The sequence below is a fragment of the Cherax quadricarinatus genome, chromosome 76 (assembly GCF_038502225.1).
Source record: "Cherax quadricarinatus isolate ZL_2023a chromosome 76, ASM3850222v1, whole genome shotgun sequence".
Taxonomy (NCBI): domain Eukaryota; kingdom Metazoa; phylum Arthropoda; class Malacostraca; order Decapoda; family Parastacidae; genus Cherax; species Cherax quadricarinatus.
Window position 1 is genome coordinate 21,027,411 of NC_091367.1, and position 14,586 is coordinate 21,041,996.

The 14,586-nt window shown below is 39.9% G+C and overlaps 1 protein-coding gene across 1 annotated transcript; it reads right to left on the bottom strand.

Annotated features, from left to right (window-relative positions):
* Window positions 1-7,059: 7,059 nt before the first annotated feature.
* Window positions 7,060-7,793, bottom strand: LOC138854978 (uncharacterized; the record flags this gene model as incomplete). The annotated part of the gene is made up of 1 exon (XM_070101396.1): window positions 7,060-7,793. A coding segment is annotated over one exon (540 nt), but the record flags the coding sequence as incomplete, so codon positions are not given.
* Window positions 7,794-14,586: the final 6,793 nt, after the last annotated feature.

The following is a 14,586-nucleotide window of genomic DNA, read 5'->3' on the forward strand; positions in this document are numbered from 1 at the left end:
AAGCGGATAAATGCTTGAATAATTATTTCTCTACGTTTCTCTCTCTTAAATTATTTTCTTTTACAGAAGTCGATTGATAAGTGAGGAAATATTCTCAGTGATATATTGCTCTGCAAACTCATGTATTTATATTCTAAATAAATATTGAATATGATTCTCTTATGATAACCTATATAAAATGCAAATAATATTCAACTAAGAAGCCAGCAGTACTGTACATATTAAAAAGAGTTTGATCAAGATGGTGAATCAGCAAGTGATTTATACATGTGTTTTTATGCAATGGGAGTAAAAAAAAATATTGATTTTCATTATGCTCATTTTCAAGTACAGGTGAGTTTACCTGGGTTTAATAATATATCTATTTCTCTCTTTTTCTTAAACACTTCCGGTCTCATTTTCATACCATCGCAGTGTACACCGATGATTCCAAGTCGGTATCGGGTTCGCAGCAGTGATTCCGGAGGGCGTCGTGCGAGGGCATTTATTAGCTTCAGCATTTTTACAAGTGAATTGTATGCAATTCTTGTAGTACTTATCCATATTACATCTACATCTGGGCGTGTTTCTTTACACCGGTTGTCTATGTTCCCCATCAGTAAAATGGGTATCTGGGTGTTAGTGGACTGGTGTGGGGTCGCATCCTGGGACACGGACCTAATTTGCGGGAAATGTTCAGCATAACAAGGGGCTTTCTATATAATAGCATGTCATTGATGTCATCTATGGTTTGTATACCTTGTACATGTACTTGTAGAGATAAAGATTAACATCTTTATTTCTACAAATACATATACTATTCTTATAACCAGTCCACAGTACACACCGGCCTACTCAGAGAATCAGGCATTGGTCTCACTAAGCCTACAAGACTCGCCTCAATTCCTTGGGATGAAGGTGATGAGCGGAATTCATAGGCACAAGTGATGCTGATTTGCAAAATCCACACTTATGCAAGCTGAGACAGATGTCCTTGTTTACACACTAGCTATGGTAGCACTCGTGTACAATAGTACCATTGTTTATTCATTAAGTTTATGGAAAGCTAAGCACATTATAGAATCTTTTATATTTAGAAGAAAGAATAAGCTCTGGTTGATGATGCGTCTTTACTTTCCATTAGCTTCTGTATTTTATATTTTTTGGGGATGCTTACCTGGAATTTACCTGGAGAGAGTTCCGGGGGTCAACGCCCCAGCGGCCCGGTCTGTGATCATGCATCATGGTGGATCAGAGCCTGATCAACCAGGCTGTTACTGCTGGCTGCACGCAATCCAGCGAACGAGCCACAGCCCGGCTGGTCAGATACCGACTTTAGGTGTTTGTCCAGTGCCTGCTTGAAGACTGCCAGGGGTCTGTTGGTAATCCCCCTTATGTATGCTGGGAGGCAGTTGAACAGTCTAGGGCCCCTAACACTTATTGTATTGTCTCTTAACGTGCTAGTGACACCCCTGCTTTTCATTGGGGGGATGATGCATCGTCTGCCGAGTCTTTTGCTTTCGTTGTGAGTGATTTTCGTGTGCAAGTTCGGTACTAGTCCCTCTAGGATTTTCCAGTCGTATATAATCATGTAGCTCTCCCGCCTGCGTTCCAGGGAATACAGGTTCAGGAACCTCAAGCGCTCCCAGTAATTGAGGTGTTTTATCTCCGTTATGTGCGCCGTGAAGGTTCTCTGTACATTTTCTAGGTCAGCAATTTCACCTGCCTTGAAAGGTGCTGTTAGTGTGCAGCAATATTCCGGCCTAGACAGAACAAGCGACCTGAAGAGTGTCATCATGGGCTTGTGAAGGATTTCTGGCAAACTTTGCGTATTCTTTCATAAATCTAAATTTTTATCAGGTTAAGGAGAACTATTCATGAACTATTGTGTAAGTTCACTTTATTATTCTTGTCCACCTATGTTATGAAAAAATTCTAGGACTTATGAAATCGTAATAACACGTTTGAAAAACCCAGGAAAAGGTGGGATTTGAACCCATGGCAAGCGAGTCGTAAAACTCCAGACCAAAATGGATTACCATTGGTCTGAAGTACGACTCCTTCGTCATGGGTTCAAACCCCACCCGTTCTGTGGTTAAAATTCTAGGAGATAACAGGAAGGAAAAGGAAAGGGAAAAGAAGTGTAGAAGCAGGAAGAGAACGAAGAGGTAATGATGGAAGACAAAAGAAAGGTACTGGAGAAAGGGAGGGAGGGAGGGGGAGAATGACAGAGAATTAGAAAATGAATAAGTGTGAGGATTGAGATGAAGGGTTTGGGATGGAGTTGACGGGTTAATGTGGATGAGTTGAGGAATTGAAAGGATAAGAACTTTGAGAATGAGAGAGGGAGAAACCCGGATAAGAGATAACAAAACCTACAGGGATGGCAGAGGAATCATAGAGAAGGAGGAATACGAGTTGGAAAGAGAGAGATAGGGGGAGGGGGGAAAAAGACAGGCAGATTGCAAAATGTAGAGTTCTACGCCTTTTCCAAGTTCTGATGTCGAGTATAATGTCTGGACGCTGATCTCGTGGGTGGTGTTGCCTGAGGGTTATCGGAGCAATGGTGCTAATGTGTAACATCTTGTGGAGTCATAAACATCCAGAGAGTAAAGGGAGAAAGGAGACGAGCGAGTTTGATAAAGAAAAAGAATAAGGGAAAAAAGACACTATTTAAAAAAAAAAGCACCAAATGATACAAATAAAGCAAAATATAAGGTTAAGAACACTGCCATAAAAGAGAATCAACCCACAAGTGAATTCTACACCTTCCACAATTGGTCCCCCGACGCTGGCAAGCTCAAACAATATTTCAACTGAAATATAAGATCTCATACCTCTCCTGAGGAGGAGGTGAACCTCGGGGAGCGCTGATGTCCTCCTTAACAAGACAGAACACAAGAGATCTCATCGTTGCATCTTCATACTAGGTTCCCAGTTGTTAACAATATATTTCTTCACGTCATTTCAGCGTGTTAAAAGGAATTAAAAGCCCAAGAGAGTTGAAGATCGGATTAGGGTCGTGGTCATCGTAAAGGGAGGTAAGTAACCCCATTAAACATATGTGTAAGAGGGCGGGAGCGACCCCCCCAACACACACAGACAAACACACGTGATTGAATGTGTGAAACTAATAGTGATAATTAAGAGACGGGACCAGGAGCTGACACTCGACCTTTGCTGCTACATAGATGTCAGTATATACAGGCGGGTTCATGAGTGCGAGATATTAGACTTACAGCAGGGTCATACTACAAATGTTTGAGCGGTTATTAGTGAACGATAGTGTCTATAAGTTGTCACACAAGTATATTCAAAGTATCCATAGATTGATAAGCAAAACGAAGGTAAAATATCAATAGTTCTCGTGCGAGGGTGTCGATACTAAACTAATAGCGAGGGAAGGTGCTCAGGACAAGAGGAAGTTGCCATAGAGGATCGCAAAACAGCAACTAATAGCGAGGGAAGGTGCTCAGGACAAGAGAAAGTTGCCTAGAGGATCGCAAAACAGCAACTAATAGCGAGGGAAGAGTAAACAAAGTAAAAAATAAGAGCAGAAAAATTGGAATTCGTGAAGTACTAAAAATTTAATGAAATCTTGGTTGTGGGAGATCAGAAACTTGAAACAGAAAATTACTTCTGAGGATAAAAATGGAGGCTTAGAGAACACCGATTCTCAGGTGGCAAGACTCCATGTTCATCGTAATTAACATCAAGTCATAAAGGACAGGATAGCACATCAGTTTATGGATAGCGGATTTTTCAGAGCAGTAATCTCTCATTTTCGGCTTTCATTTCTTGCCTATGTTGGGTATCTCTGCTCCATGCTGTGAGATTTCTAGGCTCAAGCAGTGGTAAATATAATTATAAAAGTCACAGCATTTCTAACTTAGTTCCCTTCAGTGTTGAAGCCCCGAAAATAAAACTGCTTATTGTTGGCATTTTTCAAAAAGAAAACTATTTTCTCTTCTGAAAAGGTAGAGATTTTTTCTGAAGGTAATGACACGAAAACTTGATGGAAAACGTACTGAATTACACAGGCGCAAAATTAACATTCTAGGAGCAAAAAAAAAAAAAACGCAAAGTCATCTGTTAAAACTTCCCTATTAAATACACAGATTCGGTAATTGGCCAATATAACACAAGAAATTTTTTCAGTAATTTATACAGGCGAGCGCTTGAAGTTCCTGAACCTGTACTCCCTGGAACGCAGGCGGGAGAGACACATGATTATATACACCTGGAAAATCCTAGAGGGACTAGTACCGAAATTGCACACGAAAATCACTCACAACGAAAGCAAAAGACTTGGCAGACGATGCACCATCCCCCCAGTGAAAAAGCAGGGGTGTCACTAGCACGTTAAGAGACAATACAGTGTCAGGGGCCCGAGACTGTTCAACTGCCTCCCAGCATACATAAGGAGGATTACAAATAGACCCCTGCCTGTCTTAAAGCAGGCACTGGAGAAGCACCTAAAGTCGGTTCCTGAACAGCCGGGCTGTTGCTCGTATGTTGGATTGCGTGCAGCCAGCAGTAACAGCCTGGTTGATCAAGCTCTGATCCACCAGGAGGCCTGGTCACAGACCGGGAAGCGGGGGCGTTGACCCCCGTACTCTCCAGGTTAACTAGCCCATTGCTTCCAGCATCTAATCACCTTCTACGACACGCATAGATTAAGGAGGAAGAATTTTGTTCCACTTCCCCATGGAGAGAAGCAGAAATAAACAAGAACAAGAACTAGGAAGAAAATAGAAGAAAACCCAGAGCGGTTAGTGTATATATTATATATATATATATATATATATATATATATATATATATATATATATATATATATATATATATATATATATATATACATATATTCATATACATATATATATATATATATATATATATATATATATATATATATATATATATATATATATATATATATATATATATATATATATGGTAGACAGCAACCACCCAGGGAGGTACTACCGTCCTAAGTGTGAAACATAAGCATTAAATTGTTTTGCATGATGGTAGGATTGCTGGTGTCGTTTTCTGTCTCATAAACATGCAAGGTTGCAGGTACTTCTTGCTACTTCTACTTACACTTAGGTCACACTACACATGCATGTACAAGCATATATATATATATATATATATATATATATATATATATATATATATATTATATATATATATATATATATATATATATATATATATATATATGCAAAACAACCACTGTTAAAGAATAGTGAAATTCCAATTGCATTCGTGACTTCTCCCATTATCAAGGAACTATAAAAGTAATACATCAAAAGGCGGCATATCAGGGTTCAGACCACACCTCACCATCACATCCCACAACAAAGCAACATCTGATGCACGACGACACCCGTCTCATAGGAAAGGAGGAACACCGCAGCAGGTCTGTTGGCCCAACTAGACACGTCCTTCATGACGTCCCACTAACAAAATATTTGCCCAACCCTAGTACTATACCCAAGAATTAAGATTTATTATTTGTCCAATGCATTATTAAATTTTTCCCAAATTTTATTAATAAAATGAATCTAATTTACATAAACCAAAGGAAATATTCATATTTTCAAAACTGCTTTTTATAAAACATGATTCAATTATATTCTTGTCGACCGTGGATTTGCTTGATACAACTTTCTCAGTCTTTTGAAAATCAATTGGATGGTTAAAATCTCTATTTATTCATGCTAGAGATTTTATCCATAAAATATAAGTTCACCTGGGAGTGATCATGTCGGAGGATCCCACTTTCAAGGACCATAACATTGTATCAATCGCATCTGCTAGAAAAATGACAGGATGGATAATGAGACCCTTCAAAACTAGGGATGCCAAGCCCATGATGACACTCTTCAGGTCACTTGTTTTATCTAGGCTGGAATATTGCTGCACACTAACAACGCCTTTCAAAACAGGTGAAATTGTTGACCTAGAAAATGTACAGAGAACCTTCACGGCGTGCATAACGGAGATAAAACACCTCAATTACTGGGAGCGCTTGAGGTTCCTAAACCTGTATTCCCTGGAATGCAGGATGGAGAGCTACATGATTATATACGACTGGAAAATCCTAGAGGGACTAGTACCGAACTTGCACACGAAAATCACTCACAACGAAAGCAAAAGACTCGGCAGACGATGCAACATCCCCCCAATGAATTCCGCTCATCACCTTCATCCCAAGGAATTGAGGAGAGTCCTGTAGGCTTAGTGAGACCAATGCCTGATTCTCTGAGTAGGCCGGTGTGTACTGTGGACTGGTTATAAGAATAGTATATGTATTTGTAGAAATAAAGATATTAATCTTTATCTCTACAAGTACATGTACAAGGTATACAGACCATAGATGACATCAATGACATGCTATTATATAGAAAGCCCCTTGTTATGCTGAACATTTCCCGCAAATTAGGTCAGTGTCCCAGGATGCGACCCACACCAGTCCACTAACACCCAGGTACCCATTTTACTGATGGGAAATATAGACAACTGGTGTACAGAAACACGCGAAGGCATAGATGCAATATGGATAAGTACTTCAAGAATTGCATACAATTCACTTGTAAAAATGCTGAAGCTAATAAATGCCCTCGCATGACGCTGTCCGGAATCACTGCTGCGAACCCGATACCGACTTGGAACCATCGGTGTACACTGCGATGGCATGAGAACGAGGCCGGAAGTGTTTAAGAAAAAGAGAGAAATAGATTTATTATTAAACCCCCAGATAAACTCACCTGTACTTGAAAATGAGCATAATGAAAATCAATATATTTAATGTTCACCTTAATAAATCTTAAGGAGCATTGCAACATTGTCATAAATGATTCATTAATATTTTTTTTACTCCCATTGCATAAAAATACATGTATAAATCACTTGCTGATTCACCATCTTGATCAAACTCTTTTTAATATGTACAGTACTGCTGGCTTCTTAGTTGAATATTATTTGCATTTTATATAGGTTATCATAAGAGAATCATATTCAATATTTATTTAGAGTATAAATACATGAGTTTGCAGAGCAATATATCACTGAGAATATTTGCTCACTTATCAATCGACTTCTGTAAAAGAAAATGTAAGAGAGAAAAATGTAGAGAAATAATTATTCAAGCATTTATCTTTCAGGAAATGGCTAAAATACTGGGTGTAATAATAGGTTAACAACGTCACACGCCAATAATTAACTGTCATAAGTTACGTTGCAGTCGGGTTTGATCTTCCAGTTCAACCGAACCTAATAAAATTTCTGGTGGGCGCTCTCACAGGTCTAACATCAAGCAATGACTCGCCGGTTTCAGAGGAAGAGGATGATTCAGGGTATTCGACAGATACATCCCGTTTGCCGAATCTCAGAAAGTTGCGGTTGCGGCCGAAGCGCAAAAAGCCTCGGTTATACCCACGTTTGTTTATGTCCTTTGTATCCTCAGAAGAGAATTCGTTAATAATTTCATCTTCTGGACGGATATCTCTGGCCCAGGCGGAGGGGCTGTAATAAGGTAGTGATACATATACACCTGGAACAGCTTTCTTCCAGCGCTGAGAAGTTATCTTCCCTGATTCTGAGGAATTAATGTTGTGGGATGATAAGTTTTGCTGCACTGGTGTGGTTGAGGGAACAGAGGTGGTTTCAAGGGATTTGAATTTTTTAACGCAGCCATCGAGTGATAAGGAACTGAGCTGACAGTCGATGGAGCGGCCGAACCTCAGGAAATTGCGTGAAGGATCACGCCCGAAACGTAGGAAGTTGCGACTTCGCTTCTCAGCTTAACCAGTGAGTTCCTCGTTGTCGTAGTCGCCATAGTTACTGCGCCCGAATCTGAGGAAACGAAAAAAGTTAATTCAATTTTACATTATTGGATTATTTCGCGCTATAGCTTTTCATTTTTTTTAATTTTAATTGCATAGTTATATTAATACATTTCCAAAGAATTTGGTGTATTTGCAGTTTTTATTAAAAAGTATACTATGAAAATTTAGGTCCATTTAGTTTTCTTTCCTTTATTAAATATATTATAGTCAGGAAAAGTTTCCTTAAATATTTGCCTTTATTATTCTTACTGAAACCTGGCTTAAGGGGCTTTTTGCAAGCACATCTGAATATCATTCACCCTTATACAAACATTGTATCATACTGAAATAAAGAATCTTTATTCTATATGGAAACTAGGGAATATACAAAGTGTTATGAAAATTTTGGTACCAGAACTGAGTATATATAAGAGATGTAAGAAATCTAATCTAACATCATTCAAGAGAGAAATTCTAGATAAGTTTAGAAGACAATATGCAAAAGATCCCGAGGAATAAACAGTAAGGACATGTGATGAGAGGGAATCGGAAGACACAGATGACACCTTAAAATTTCAATAAGCTAAATGCATGTTAGTATATAGAAATTTGGCGCCTGCAAGGTGGCAAATACGTGGAACTAATTACTATGTAAATGTGGTATAGACAGACAATGCATGGAGTGGCTATGTTAAGCCCTGCAGAGGCACCCATCAATAATCACACTTCTCTACATCTTCTGAATTCTTCTTGCACTTATCCTGTTCATTTCCTTTCCAATGCACTGATCTATCTTCCCTTCCCCCTCTCCATGTCCTCTCAATGAATATTTGGTTCTATTCCTTTTTTTATTGCCGTCACCCCCCCCCAACGCCGTCATCCTTACGATTTATTTGTCCGTTAATTCCATATATTATTTTAACTAGACTAATAGTAAAAGCATATTAATTAATCATTGGCTCACCTTAGGAAGTTTCTGTTAGGGAAATCTCCCTTCCAATACTGATGACCCACTTTGTAAGAGTCATCAATATTGCCCATCAATGGCTGGTTTTCATCGTTGCTGGAGATGTCTGGTGCTGCATCAACGGTGAGAGCGTAGGAACACCAAAGGAAGGTTTCTAGATGTATCCTGGCTGCTAGCAGCAAGATGCACAACCTGGCAGGGTGAGACAGGCATTGTTCAGGTGTTCTCGAAAACCATTTTACTGAGAATACATAAAACTATTTAAACAATCAACACACACACACACACACACACACACATAGGAGCTCGGACTCGACCCCTGCAACCTCAAATAGGTGAGTACATACTCATACACATATTCAGACCAGGGCAAACACTGTCAGCACTAAACAACAAACACTTCTGAGACAAGGTTGTATCAACAGCCACCAACTGTGACCCTACTGTCCCATCCAACCTTCCATAGCACATCACTTCTCATATTATTGAATCCATAAATCCAAGGTAAGCTACAATGAGCGACTATCAGTGATATTGAACAATAGATTTTGTATTCGAACCTTGTTCATTACAGGTTCCTGGTCGAGCAATATAACCATCCAGCCACAACGGTTTTAATAGAATGCTTTTATAATGAAAACTTCTGTGACTTGGTTGTATCAGCCACCACCAGCTAAAACACTACTGTCTTAATTCACACCAACACTAATTTCACTGAACATTTATTTTCGCACCTCTCGAAGCCATAGTCTTCAACCCCAAGATAAGTCATAGTTAACAACTATGAAAGAATATTCGCTAGCGCATAAGATCGAATTCAGACCAATTGTGCTACTTAGGTTGGTCACACTCAAGTTTCAGTCATTTAAAAGTTTCAGAGCAATAATGTTTACGTTCTTTGTTCTTGACTGAAGAAGTTGTAATAAATGTTCTTTCCTCTTACACTGGAACCTTAACGTGAAGACACCAGGAATGTCGCCTTAAAAATACTGCAAGAAGTCATAACTGTGGGGAGATTGCTCTATGGCATTTATCCAAATTCTAAATCATCATTATTGAAAAAAATAAAAAAAAACTAGGCTCTTTATGCTCCCTCTTCCTGTACTGCATCGTGAGTCATATGATTGTGTAATGGAGTGGAAAATGTGATAAATCATTTGTAAACCCCAATAGAAAAAATTTTGTAATCTTACGAAAATGCTATTACATAAATGAGATTCAGCAGTGAATCAAGTCTCTGTATTGTTGGAAGGAGATTCCCAACTTCTGGAACTAGAATAAGACTCTGAACTGCTGGAAGAAGATTTTCTTGAGAAAGGCGAGAAACAGAACATCTGGTAAAGGACTATTTGCTTTTGTGAACGAAAGGAGACTGCCAAACAGAGCATGAATGGGAGGAATGGAAATTTAATAATGCATTGTGAAGGAAGTCCGAGAACTGCTCACACATGAATCAATCATGAAAGATCATGAATCAATGGAACAATGAGCTTAACTGCAGCAAGAAATGTGTTTATTGCTGGATCGACAATCTTGAACTATTCTAATAAGACTAAAAAATGAAGTAATGAAAATATAAACTAAAATCATACCTAGAAATGTCGAGACGAGTTTTTGATCTGTCGAGAAAGGAGTCAATATTTGCACGTTGTTACCGGTGGACGATCCTTATTTTCTAGAAGCTCCTTGAACACAAGTACTAACCAGCACAAGGTAGGAACCTAGTGTCAGTGACTTACCTTATCATAGTGGTTGAGTGTTATTAGGAGACCAGAAAGGAGCAGGATTGCCTTCGTGGAAAGAAGGAAGCTGAGTGAATGATCCCTGACTTTCTGTGGTTGGGTTATATCAACCTGTTTCTGTCCCCCCTCCCCCCTACAGTGCTTCTGTCACTGGGGAGGCTTATATATCTCGTTTTTTTCAAATATCAATACCTGTGGTAGCACAAGGGCACGAGGGATATTTCCACAGGGGCCAGTCCTAGAACCTGTGCTGTTTTTGATATATGTGAATGACATAACGGAAGGTCACGTGAGGTCACAGACCCTGAGCTGCTTTGGGGATTAGCGTGGACGGTTACAAAGCTTGGCTTGCTTCTGCAGTGTTTTAAAAATTGAGGTTGGAGAGTTGAAGGAGGAGGTCTTGCTTCTCCATGAGGAGATTAGGAGGCTGAAGGTCCACCTCAATGGGTCTGGGAGAGAATGTGAGGTGGCGGGAGTTGTGGTGAATGAGGCTTCTAGCAGTGAGGTGCAGTCCAGCACCTGCTACAAGTGGCGAGTGGTAACCAGTAATGGGAGGAGAATCAGAATAAGGAAAGTTAAGATTGAAGATCTGAAGGTAGGAAATCGCTTCTCTGTTCTTCAGGATGAATGTACTTCAGTGGCCACTGATGGTAAGGGTACTACTGCCCCTGCTAACAGAGGTAAGCGCATTCTTGTGGTTGGTGACTCTCAGGTAAGAAATATTGACCGTGCTTTTTGTAATAGGAATAAGAAGATGAGAGATAGTGTGTGCTTCCCTGGAGCTGGTGTTGGGGACATAGTTAACAGGCTGGATACTATCATGTTAGGTAATGGGAACAAGCCCATTATCTGTCTCAGTGCTGGTGGAAATGATATTGGGAAGGGTAGGAGAGAAGAGTGGCTAGATAAGTACAGGTCAGCTATAGATTTCATTATGTCTAAGGGAGGGGTCCCAATCATATGTAGCATCTTGCCTAGAAGGGGAGTAGGAAATGAATGGTTTTCTAGGGCAATTGGTGTAAATTGCTGGCTAGACAGATACTGCAAGGAACTTGCTATCTCATTCATTGACAACTGGAACACGTTTTATGGCAAACATGATATGTTTGCAAGGGATGGGGTATATCTCTCTGGGGCTGGGGTGGTAGCACTTGCAAACTCAATTGAGTAGGCCATTGGTGAAATGCCTATGATTTTAAACTGATAGAAGATAGAGGTATGGGTGTGTGTGGAAAACAAGCAGATTGCAACACTAGGGTTGGAAACAGTAAATGTATAAAATGCATTCAGCATGAAGTTATAAATAAAGACAATAGATCAGGTCAGCAAACAAAGGGGGACAGCACAGGGCAGCAAGGGACTAGCTCCCTTAAGGTTTACTAAACTAATAGCAGGAGTGTAAGAAATAAGATAGATGAGCTAAGATTAATTGCAAGTGCAGGAAACATAGATATTATTGCTATAACAGAGACCTGGCTCAATCTGAAAGATAGAGAGATGCCTTCTGAATGTCACATACAAGGCTATAAATTATTCCACACTGACAGGGTCAACAGGAAGGGTGGTGGAGTAGCGATGTACGTCAGAGACAATTTAAATTGTTGTGTTAGACAAGATATAAAATTAGAAGCATCAGCCACTGAATCTGTTTGGTTAGAGCTTCTCGAGGGCCGAGAAAAACTAATTTTATGTGTGATTTACAGGGCCCCTAATCTTGATAGGGAGTGCAGTAAACTTCTATGAGACTAAATTCATAAGGCATCTACATACGAAAATGTTGTGCTAATGGGAGATTGACTGGAGCAATTTGACAGGAAATTTAGAGTCAGGTGACTTTCTTGATACGATCCAGGATTGTTTTTTAAAACAGTTTGTGACAGAGCCAACTAGGGGAAATAACCTCCTTGACTTGGTTCTTGCCAGTAGGGAAACACTAATTAATAATCTTGAGGTTAATGATGAGCTTGGGGAGAGTGATCACAAATCACTCAGTTTTAATATATCATGAAATTCCCCTAATAATGGCAATCAAGTCTCCGTCCCTGACTTTCGCTTGACTTATTTCATAGGACTGAAAAATTACTTAGGTGGGCTGAATTGGAATGACCTGACTAAGGGTCAGGTAGGTAGTGATGGTTGCCGATATGACGCTTTCCAGGGCATAGTTCTAGCTGCTCAGTCAAATTATGTTCCAAATAGGGAAATCATATCAAACAAAAATGATCCTAAATGGATGAACAATAGATTAAGATATCTGATTGGTCAAAAGAGAGGCCAGAAACTTACCACAGGTCAGCTGTTTTTAATAATCTTACTGGCCTGCTAGTGTACTCGCATATAATCTAGTGATACCAGTGAATAGCAGAATACAGTGTTGTAGTAGCAACTAACCAGTATTATAATGGTACTTAGTGGAGTGGAGTGACTTTCATTAGTTTCTTTTCTTGAAATACGAGACGTTACTGTGAATTTCATATAACCTGTAGTTACCAGCGGTCGCAATATACACAACGAGAAGCAATTATTACTACAGAAAAAGCGTCCTTCCTCCAAAATTTGCACCAGTCAACTATAGTGATAATATAGCATTTATTGTGGTGGAGACGGAAAAAAAAAAAATAGAAAAGCCAGATACAGCGATTGATAAACAAGGAGGTGACCGTTCGTCATTGTAGGAGCTGCCAGATATCACCGGCTCTTCAACACGCAAGTTATACTTTTGTATCAGTCAAATCACATATTACTTGGGTAGATAATTTCCAGAAGATCCTTCATGTGTTAGCTCAAATCACCGACCAGTATGTTTTAAATAAGTGACCCACTGATCAGAGCAGATCGACTGGTCCGGACCCTTGACTGGTCCGAACCCTTGACTGGTCCGAACCCGGGACTGGTTTCAAACAGTTTCGTTGGACAATAAAGCAGACTGTAAACGGATGGGGTTGTAGGCGCCCTTATAAACACAAACATTAAAAATCAGGAACGTGACGGTAAGCTGTCCAATATACAAAAAGAGTTAGAAACAGAAATACAAATAGCTAGAGCTTCATTTAAGGTTATTAATATAATATTCAAGAGGTTGCTAGTAGAATTGCAGTAAATCAACCATTCAAATCATTATGAAGCTGTGTGTAGTCTGTGGTCAGTCAAACAAACGGGCTTCCACATGGATAAATTGTCATTTTTGTGGAAATTGGTGTCACGCCCCTTGTGCAGATATCCCAGAACTAGCTACAAGCAGTATTAAAACAGAGAAGTGTTTCTGGGTATGCCCAAATGAGGAAAATCTGTGGACTAAAATCACAAGGGTATTAAAAGAGGACAACATCAAAGCTGCTTTCATAGAAAACCTGGAAGCTTTCTACAACAGATGGGAACATAAAAAGTCTGGGCTGAATGGTACTGCCCTTGATACTGGCCATGTAGTCAGAAACTGTAAGGCTGGAGATGAAGTCCTGGTAGTCAGTAAATGTGGGGCTGATAGTGCTGTCCTGGGAGACAGTAATGGTGAAGCTGGAGGTGCTGTCCTGGGAGACAGAAATGGTGAAGCTGGAGATACTGTCCTGGGAGACAGTAATGGTGAAGCTGGAGGTGCTGTCCTGGGAGACGGAAATGGTGAAGCTGGAGATACTGTCCTGGGAGACAGTAATGGTGAAGCTGGAGATTTTGTCCAGGTAGTCGGGAATTATACGCAGGAAGGAATACATATAAATGACCTCATAGGGGACAGGAGCCATAGTAGGGAAACAAGTGTAGTCAAAGATAAGATAAAACCAATATTGCAAACTAGAAATACCGCAGGAAATAGCAAACAAGAGGACTCCAATAGCAATAGTGAGGATAAATTACCAAAAACAACTGGTGGGAGCTCCATTGTTGGTGCTAGGGAGGATAGAAGTAAGACAGGGAAACATGCACCAACAGGGAATACAGTCACAGAAACCCAAGGCAAGCGGAAACCAAGCCTGTGCACATACTATGCACTTGGTATCTGCTGGCATGGGAAATCTGGAAAAACAGATGGGACGTGCAACTATGACCACCCTAGAAAATGCCATGC